This window comes from Entelurus aequoreus, linkage group LG07, assembly GCF_033978785.1.
Source record: "Entelurus aequoreus isolate RoL-2023_Sb linkage group LG07, RoL_Eaeq_v1.1, whole genome shotgun sequence".
NCBI lineage: Eukaryota > Metazoa > Chordata > Actinopteri > Syngnathiformes > Syngnathidae > Entelurus > Entelurus aequoreus.
Window position 1 is genome coordinate 35,711,410 of NC_084737.1, and position 11,162 is coordinate 35,722,571.

Sequence of the window (11,162 nt, forward strand, 5' to 3'; positions counted from 1 at the left end):
CTTCATCTTAGGAAATAGAAAAAGATGGCATGGTAGCAACAAGTGCCTGCTAGCTCACGTACGCCACCCCAATTCATACAGACTCAGTGTGTGTGGCTTGATTTACTAAAGGTTTGCGTGTTCTAAAACATGTGCAAACTTCATAGCACACGCAAAGCTGATCTACTAAATGTGTGCAAAGTGGACTGTGTCTGAATAAGGCGTGCAATCTATTTTGCATCTCCGTCTTTATTAATATGCAAAATATGTGCTAATCATCAAAACGCCCACAATATTGGGAGGAAACTATGTAAATATAGTTATTTAGCACGCGCAATGGGATTTATTAGCACTTATCACTTTTGCAAGCACTATTTTGTATTTTATTTAGCACGTGTCAGAAGGACGTGCAAACTGACAGTTCCACACATGGCTGCAGGATCGGTGCTTACGCTGCACAGACAGACGATGAACAGATGAGAATCCTCCGTCATATGTGTGTGTTAACATTTTGGACGGTAAGAAAGAAAAAATATTAGACATATCGTCCATTTTAGCAACATTATTTTATAAGTACATAGCTGCGAGAGATCTTAAAGGGCTGATTAAAACATTCAATTGATGCATTTTAGTTTCCTATAGTGTTTTTTTTAATTACGTTTGTTTTTTCACATGATTGTATATTAAATAAAATATTGCTTATATGAAAAAAAAAAACAATTCTGGAAGTATGCATTTTTGCATCTTAAGCGAAGTATAGCTTACCTCCCATGCACCTCCAGCGGTAACCCCCCCAAACCCCCCCCAAAAAAACTGTCAATTTTGATGCACTTTACGACTGTTCTAAAAATGCCCATAAAAAGTAGTTCAAGTCTGATGCATGTTTGAAAACAGCAAAACGGCACAAGTTTAGGTGCATGAAAACATGGATGTGCAGTAAATGATGTCTCTGTGGTGATGCCCCGTATAATACATGCAAAATCCTCTTTTAAATAAGGCGGTCTACACCACTTTTCAATTGCACACGCAGTGTTAGTAGATCACAGTGAATACACCCAATGTATAGATTGCACACGCTGTTTACCGCGTGGTGTTAGGATCTCAGTAATGTATATCATATCAGGCCCTTAAAGTACTATTGTACCTCTCACTATGATTTTTCTCTATTTAAAGTCTGACTAGCGAGAATAATGATGTCACACTTAGATTAAATACATTACACAGGCTGTAGATTATACAGTATTAGAAAGTCATGGTGTAAAAATGTTTCGAGAAATGTTATATTTTGGCGACAAAACCAGCCACACCTTTGGGTTGACTTACTTGTGCACTAAAGCAGACAGGAAATAACCGCTTATGCACAAAATTAGACAATGAAAACTTGGCACTGCCTGTCCTGAGTGCACTGCACAAGAATTGGTAACAAAAAGAAAAGAAAATCAAATGCGGCAGCCTAATATTAGTTTCCTGTAGTCACATGACCGGGAAATGTGAAAAAATAGGGATTCTTACTGGAAAAAATGTAAAATAAAAACATCGTGATTGTAGTCATATTGAGAACACATTTCTAACACAGTAATCAAATTTATTAATATTGATTTTCTAAATTATTCTTATTTTTTAAATTTTTCATCAAAACAAGTATGGTTCTGCCTCACCTGCCTACCTTGACTGCACGCCCATGCTTTTATGATAACTGCAGTAACATAATGTAGATCGGAATGGATGGATTCAATAAATAAGTGACATTATTTTGTATTGAAAACACATTTGAAGGTAGGATTGGAGTCACCACAGCAGAAATGCAAACTGAAGTAGTTGGCAAATTGGCGCCAATGAGTTGAACTATAGTGCCAAGTGGACGTCATAACTCTCGATTGATCCTTTTAACTGCCGGCAAGGGACCACCCTCATTGCTGCCCTCTACAGGTATGTATAGCCAAAGGCTGAAATGCTCGGTCAAACTGCAGCTTTCATCTTGGAGTTGTCAGCAAAAATATTGACCTATGACACATTGTGAAAATTCACTATTAAAAGGGTAACAGCTGAATTGTTTTGGCACAATTTTGTCACTGCTTAGTATTTTGAGTGATCAGACAGTCATATTTGTCATATGCACATCAGGCAAGTGCACTTCAGCGAAAGAGGCAGACTGGTTGAGAGGGCGAGCCCAGTCAGGGTAGGTATTCAAGTTAAACATGGCGAGACCCCATGTGTTTATGGCTAGACTGATTGAGAGGAGACCCAGGATGTTCATAACAAAACCAGTTTTGACCTGAAGAAGAAAATAGATGAGGACTCACAATGAATGAGAACCTATGGAAAATATTAAGTTGTGCCGTAAATACTCACCATGTCTTTGACCATCAGGTGTCCAGAGGCAAAGGCGATGGAGTTGGGTGGAGTAGACACAGGCAGCATGAACGCATATGAACTTCCAATTGTTGCTGGGATCATGAAGTACAGCGGGTTCACGGAGACATGAAACGCCTGCAAAAAAATATACGGCAAGAGTTTCAAATGTGACTTTTTAAAGGGTTTATTTTGTCAACTGCAGCAAGAACCAAGCCTATACTGTATAGATCAGGGGTCACCAACGCGGTGCCCGCGGGCACCAGGTCGCCCGTAAGGACCAGATGAGTCGCCTGCGGGCCTGTTCTAAAAAAAAAAAAAAAAAAAAAAAAAAATTTTTTTTTTTTTTTAAATTAAATTAAATCTACATAGAAAAAACACAAGACACACTTTCAATCAGTGAATTAACCCAAACAACCTCCCCCATGCACACAAAAGGGGTTATTTCTTTCTGCTACCAATATTCTGGTTCCCACAACATAGACAACACATCTGCAAGGGACACAGTCCCTGAAGCACACATGATTGAATAGGCTGCTGGTCCACTAACATTTTCATTAATTACTATTTTTTATGTAATTATTTTTATATTGTTTTACTTTCTTTTTTATCCAAGAAAATGTTTTTTATTTATTTATCTGATTTTATTTTATTTTTTAAAAAAGGGCCTTATCTTCAACAGACCAGGTTGTCAATGAAATTAGATTTGTTTAAAGGGTTTTTTAAACCAGGCCCAGTCCAGATAATGTCCAAGTCGGACTCAGCAACACACACCTTCATTCATGTACACAGAAAAAAATTAGGGAACACAACAGATTGCATATAATTTATAAACAAAATTACATTTTCAAAATAAGCATTTATGTACAGTCCAGATTATGTCCAGGTCACTCAAATTAGGGAACACAACAACAGATATCATATAATCTATAAACATAATTATACTTTCAAAATAAGCCTTTGAGGACTTCTCATCTTTTTTTTTTAATGTTTTTTGGCATCATTATCGTTTTCAACCATGTAACTTTCTAAAGTTAGAAAATACTGAACAAATGTTTTAAAGAAAGTAATACTAAGTGAATATCTGTTTTTGGCCTTAAAAATAAACATTTTACCGAGTACTATAATTAAATTGACTAAATCATGATTGTCAATGAACTCTCCTAAAATAACAGAAACCACATTAAGCTTCATAAACAAACCAATCCTTAAACACATTTTTTCAACTTCCACCCAAAACAAAGACACAATATGACAATACCAAAACAAATGCAGGGTGGATTCAGGCTCCTGACAACAAAATCGGCAATCATCTGACTCTGTCATATTCCATAATTTTAACATTTTCCCTGTGGGTAAGAAGTTATAAATAATTTTAATTTGAAAATAACGATTTTGCACATCGATAGTGGTTTTATAGATTAGTTTGAATATGGCATCCCATGGCAACGGGCAGTCAAAAAAGTCCTCCCATTTTCCATTTGTGTTGTATGAGGCAGCCTTCAAAGATTTCTTTATTAAATAAAAATTATATATTTTTGTATTTATTTTAGTTCCTTTTTGCCAACTAGAATTTCTTATTGGAGGTTTACAAACTAATAATTTAGTAGTTCCATAATTAATTATTTGTTTTCATCTTTTCCCAATTACTCCAGTTAGTTGATAAAATGAAAAGCTTGAGCAAGCATCACCATACATAGCTCTAAATTCATCATACTTCATAATTTTACCATTCTCATTGATAATATCATTGACAAAAATGATTCCTCTTTCAAACATATTTTTCCAAAAGAAAGGCTTTCCATCTATTACAATATTAGAGTTCATCCATATTAACTGCTGCAAAATATCGTCTCTTTTTTCTGGCACATAAAATTGAAAACACCACTATGAGTGGATTGTTTCCTTTATGAACCCCGCCATGTTTCCCAGCAGACTCTCAGGGAGGGGATCACTTGTAAAAAAGGATACAATTAATTTTGATACAGTACATGTTTTTTGTCCAACAGGACATGTGTGTACCACTCAATGTTTAAATACATCTTTGGAAAAATTGATGCTTTTAAAGACAGACACATAGCTTCAAGGTTGAGAAGTTCCGGCCCCCATATTCATACTCTTTGTACAAAACCTTTCTTTTAATCTTTTCTGGTTTGCTGTTCCAGACAAAATCGAAGACCCTCCGCTCATAAATCTTAAAAAAGTTTTGTGATGGAGCTGGTAATGACAAAAACAAATAAATAAATTGAGGAATAATTAACGAGTTGGCAATAGACATTTTACCATACAAGGTTAGGGATTTCCCTTTCCATAATTGCATAATTTTGTCCAGCTTTCTTAGTCGATTATCATAATTTACTGAGCCTAGATCTTCCAGATTTTCTGGGACAACAACACCAAGTATGTTAACTGGTCCATCTGTCCACAAAACAGGCACTTTGCATTCCATTCGAAAGGACGTTCCCTTTAGATGTCCGATCCTTAACATTTGACATTCATCATAATTAAGCTTAAGGCCAGATTGCTGTGAAAATATGTCCAAAAGATTAAGAAGGTTCCGCAAACAATGAGGAAAAATCTTATCTTTGTGAATCAGCCTTTTCTGACATGAACTTCATCAAGAACAAACACAGAACACGCCTCACTGATGCACATCTGCAAGACTCACTCAGAGTTGCAGTGTCAAGTTACACACCAGAGTACAACTCACTAGTTAACAGCATGCAATGCCAGGCTTCCCACTAACTGACAAAGAAACAGATAACAGATTTGGTGTCAAGTTCAAAGTGTGACATGATTTAAAAATTTGAGAGTTTACTTTTGTATTTTACATGAGTTATTATTTGTACAAACATGGTGCAAAGTAATTCATGATTTGTTAAAAAAATGTTAGTGGCTAGCTAGTTAAAATGGGATATTGTGATTTCACAAGACTGTCTTAGAAGTGATCATTTGAAAATGTTCAATTTGAAAAATGTGCACTTAGAGAAAATATAAAAATAAAGTGTTGCATATTGATATTTATCTGTTTCTATATATATTTATTGTGAGAAATCATTAAGATGATCAGTGTTTCCACAAAGATAAATATCATTAATTATTAATAATAACAGAGTTAAAGGTAAATTGAGCAAATTGGCTACTTCTGGCAATTTATTTAAGTGTGTATCTAACTGGTAGCCCTTCGCAGTAATCAGTACCCAAGAAGTAGCCCTTGGTTTCAAAAAGGTTGGTGACCCCTGGTATAGATGTATGTACAACACCTAAAACCAGTGAAGTTGGCACGTTGTGTAAATCGTAAATTAAAACAGAATACAATGATTTGCAAATACTTTTCAACCTATATTCAATTGAATAAATAAATAAATGATAAATGGGTTATACTTGTATAGCGCTTTTCTACCTTCAAGGTACTCAAAGCGCTTTGACAGTATTTCCACATTCACCCATTCACACACACATTCACACACTGATGGCGGGAGCTGCCATGCAAGGCGCTAACCAGCAGCCGTCAGGAGCAAGGGTGAAGTGTCTTGCCCAAGGACACAACGGACGTGACGAGGATGGTTGAAGGTGGGGATTGAACCCCAGTAACCAGCAACACTCCGATTGCTGACACGGCCACTCTACCAACTTTGCCACGCCGAATAGACTGCAAAGACAAAATACTTAACGTTCGAACTGGAAAACGTTGTTATTTTTTTGCAAATATTAGCTCATTTGGAATTTGATGCCTGCGACATGTTTCAAAAAAGCTGGCACAAGTGGCAAAAAAGACTGAGAAAGTTGAGGAATGCTCATCAAACACTTATTTGGAACATCCCACAGGTTGAACAGGCTCATCGGGAACAGCTGGGTGCCATGATTGGGTATAAAACCAGCTTCCATGAAATGCTCAGTCATTCACAAACAAGGATGGGGTGAGGGTCACCACTTTGTCAACAAATGCGTGAGCAAATTGTTCAACAGTTTAAGAACAACATTTCTCAACGAGCTATTGCAAGGAATTTAGGGATTTCACTATCTACGGTCCATAATATCATCAAAAGGTTCAGAGAATCTGGAGAAATCACTGCACGTAAGCGAGGATATTACGGTGTGTAAAGGATATCACCACATGGGATCAGGAACACTTCAGTAACTACAGTTGGTCGCTACATCTGTAAGTGCAAGTTAAAACTTTACTATGCAAAGTGAAAGCCATTTATCAACAACACCCAGAAACGCAGCATGCTTTGCTGGGCCCGAGCTCATCTAAGATGGATTGATGCAAAGTGGAAAAGTATTCTGTAGTCTGACGAGTCCACATTTCAAATAGTTTTTGGAAACTGTGGACGTTGTGTCCTCCGCAACAAAGAACAAAGAAAAAAACATCCGGATTGTTCTAGGCGCAAAGTTGAAAAGCCAGCATCTGTGATGGTATGGGTGTGTATTAGTGCCCAAGACATGGGTAACTTATACATCTGTAAAGACACCATTAATGCTGAAAGGTACATACAGGTTTTGTAGCAACATACGTTGCCATCCTAGCAACGTTATCATGGACGCTCCTGCTTATTTCAGCAAGACAATGCCAAGCCACGTGTTACAACACGTGGCTTCACAGTAAAAGAGTGCGGGTACTAGACTGGCCTGCCTGTAGTCCAGACCTGTCTACCATTGAAAATGTGTGGCGCATTATGAAGTGTAAAATACCACAATGGAGACCCCAAACAGTTGAACAACTTAAGCTGTACATCAAGCAAGAATGGGAAAGAATTTCACCTGAAAAGCTTCAAAAATTGGTCACCTCAGTTCCTAAATGTTTACTGAGTGTTGTTAAAAGGAAAGGCCATGTAACACAGTGGTAAAAATGCCCCTCTGCCAACTCTTTTGCAATGTGTTGCTGTCATTAAATTCTAAGTTAATGATTATTTGCCCAAAAAAATACAAAATTCTCAATTTGAACATTAAGTATCTTGTCTTTGCAGTCTATACAATTGAATATAAGTTGAAAATGATTTGCAAATCATTGTATTCGGTTTTTATTTACGAATTACACAACGTGCCAACTTCACTGGTTTTGGGTTTTGTATATAAAGCATAAATTAACTTTAGAATCTTAATCCAGACCTTTTTTTGGTCAGAATTAGTTTTCTAATAAAACATTATTTAATGTAAAAAATTATAGCAATCATATCCAGACTATTTCCTGGGTGATGACGATGTTAGGAGCTGGCAATCCTTTACATTCCTGTAAACCAGGGGTGACAAATTCGTTTCATTAAAGGCCACATCGCAGTTGCTGCTCTCAGAGGGCCCCAATATCTATGAATATAAATGTAGGATTTGCTTAATGACATTATTATACTATTGTCTATGCATTTGCTTATTATATATTTTTGTACGTACACTGTAAAAACACAAAAAAATCTAGATATTTTACGGTAAACATTGACAGTTCTGTCTGCAGAATTTTATTGTAAGATTTACAGTGGTTTTGACAACATATTACTGTAAATGGAAAACAGTATAACTGTTTTTAACAGTAAAATTCTAGCATCTGAGCTGCCAGTTTTTAACTGTAAAATGTAAAGTTTGTACGGTGTATCATTGTTAATGAAAAACGCTAGCACAGTATTATTTTACAGTACAATTCTGGCAACTGAGTTGCTAGTTGTTTTTTTTAAAGTAAAATATATTGTAATTTTTACAGTGTACAATTTGATTAATAACTGGTTTTGAAATCACAAGTCAAGGAGATATTTAATAATTTATTTTTATGTAAACAAAACATGTTTGGAATGTATAATAATATATTTGTTGCATTTTTCAATGATATTAAAGTTTAAAAGATAAGATAGGCTTTTATGATAGGCTTTTTCAGGCCATATTCAATGATGTGGTGGGCCAGATCTGCCCCCCAGGCCTTGAGTTTGACACCTGTGCTGTAAACAATCACTGAATGGGTCGTTAGCTGCGTATGTACCGTTCACAAAGTACAAAGGACGCATATAATCATTAGTAACAATATGAGTTAATACCTAACAGAAAGCAAACATCAATGTGTCTGTTGCAACCCAATTTAGTTTTTTCTTTTTTTTAAACAAAAAAAAGCAAGGTCAACTAAATATATTGCATCCTGTGAAGCTCTTTGGTTTCCTCTGTACCTTCTTGTAAACATGATACTATACACACTGACTGCAAAACTACTACTACACGATCCACAACATTTACACACACACACACACACACACACACACACACACACACACACACACACACACACACACACACACACACACACACACACACACACACACACATATATATATATATATATATATATGTATATATATATATATATATATATATATATATATATATATATATATATATATATATATATATATATATATATATATATATATATATATATATATATATATATATATATATATACACTTGTAAAGAACATAATGTCATGGCTGTCTTGAGTTTCCAATAATTTCTACAACTCTTATTTTTTTTGTGATAGAGTGATTGGAGCAGATACTTGTTTGTCACAAAAAACATTCATGAAGTTTGTTTTTTTATGAAATTATTATTGGCCTACTGAAAATGTGACCAAATCTGCTGGGTCAAAAGTATACATGCAGCAATGTTAATATTTGGTTACATGTCCCTTGGCAAGTTTCACTGCAATAAGGTGCTTTTGGTAGCCATCCACAAGCTTCTGGTTGAGTTTTTGACCACTCCTCTTGACAAAATTGGTGCAGTTCAGCTAAATTTGTTGGTTTTCTGACATGGACTTGTTTCTTCAGCACGTTTAAGTCAGGACTTTGGGAAGGTCATTCTAAAACCTTAATTTTAGCCTGATTTAGCCATTCCTTTACCACTTTTGACGTGTGTTTGGGGTCATTGTCCTGTTGGAACACCCAACTGTGCCCAAGACCCAACCTCCGGGCTGATGATTTTAGGTTGTCCTGAAGAATTTGGAGGTAATCCTCCTTTTTCATTGTCCCATTTACTCTCTGTAAAGCACCAGTTCCATTGGCAGCAAAACAGGCCCAGAGCATAATACTATCACCACCATGCTTGACGGTAGGAATGGTGTTCCTGGGATTAAAGACCTCACCTTTTCTCCTCCAAACATATTGCTGGGTATTATGGCCAAACCGCTCAATTTTTGTTTCATCTGACATCACATGGACAAAGGTAAGACCCTCTGGTGGTGGTAGTATTATGCTCTGGGCCTGTTTTGCTGCCAATGGAACTGGTGCTTTACAGAGAGTAAATAGGACAATGAAAAAGGAGGATTACCTCCAAATTCTTCAGGACAACCTAAAATCATCAGCCCGGAGGTTGGGTCTGGGGTGCATTTGGGTGTTCCAACAGGACAATGACCCCAAACACACGTCAAAAGTGGTAAAGGAATGGCCAAATCAGGCTAGAATGAAGGGTTTAGAATGTCTTCCCAAAGTCCTGACTTAAACGTGTGGACAATGCTGAAGAAACAAATCAATGTCAGAAAACCAACACATTTAGCTGAAGTGCACCAACTTTGTCAAGAGTAGTGGTCAAAAATTCAACCAGAAGCTTGTGGATGGCTACCAAAAGCGCCTTATTGCAGTGAAACTTGCCAAGGGACATGTAACCAAATATTAACATTGCTGTATGTATACTTTTGACCAAGCAGATTTGGTCACATTTTCAGTAGACCCATAATAAATTCATAAAAGAACCAAACTTCATGAATAATTTTGTGACAAACAAGTATGTGCTCCAATCACTCTGTCACAAAAAAATAAGAGTTGTAGAAATTATTGGAAACGCAAGACAGCTATGACATTATGTTCTTTACAAGTGTATGTAAACTTTTGACCACGACTGTACATACACACACACACACACATATATATATATATATATATATATATATATATATATATATATATATATATATATATATATATATATATATATATATATATATATATATATATATATATATATATATATATATATATATATATATATATATAAATGTGTATATGAATGTGTACTGTTCAAAAGTTTGGGGTCACCCAAACAATTTTGTGGAATAGCCTTCATTTCTAAGAACAAGAATAGACTGTCGCGTTTCAGATGAAAGTTCTCTTTTTCTGGCCATTTTGAGCGTTTAATTGACCCTACAAATGTGATGCTCCAGACACTCAATCTGCTCAAAGGAAGGTCAGTTTTGTAGCTTCTGTAACGAGCTAAACTGTTTTCAGATGTGTGAACATGATTGCACAAGGGTTTTCTATTCATCAATTAGCCTTCTGAGCCAATGAGCAAACACATTGTACCATTAGAACACTGGAGTGATAGTTGCTGGAAATGGGCCTCTATACACCTATGTAGATATTGCACCAAAAACCAGACATTTGTAGCTAGAATAGTCATTTACCACATTAGCAATGTATAGAGTGTATTTCTTTAAAGTTAAAGGCCTACTGAAATTATTTTTTTTAATTTAAACGGGAATAGCAGATCCATTCTATGTGTCATACTTGATCATTTCGCGATATTGCCATATTTTTGCTGAACGGATTTAGTAGAGAAAATCGACGATAAAGTTCGCAACTTTTGCTCGCTGATAAAAAAAAGCCTTGCCTGTACCGGAAGTAGCGTGACGTCACAGGAGCTAGTATTCCTCACAATTCCCCATTGTTTACAATGGAGTGAGAGAGATTCAGACCGAGAAAGTGATGATTACCCCATTAATTTGAGCGAGGATGAAAGATTCGTAGATGAGGAACGTTACAGTGAACGACTTGAGAGGCAGTGATGGACGTATCTTTTTTCGC

At 36.0% G+C, this 11,162-nt stretch overlaps 1 protein-coding gene across 1 annotated transcript in view; it reads right to left on the reverse strand.

Annotated features, from left to right (window-relative positions):
• Nucleotides 1-799: 799 nt before the first annotated feature.
• The window catches only part of slc13a3 (solute carrier family 13 member 3), a 26,310-nt gene continuing 15,947 nt past the window's right edge, over nt 800-11,162 (reverse strand). Inside the window, exons 12-13 of the mRNA XM_062052044.1 lie at nt 2,332-2,469; nt 800-2,254 (exon numbers count right to left, since the gene is read on the reverse strand). Coding sequence (XP_061908028.1) covers nt 2,072-2,254; nt 2,332-2,469 — 321 coding nt within the window. The 3' untranslated portion in view covers nt 800-2,071. The remainder of the gene's footprint in view (nt 2,255-2,331; nt 2,470-11,162) is intronic.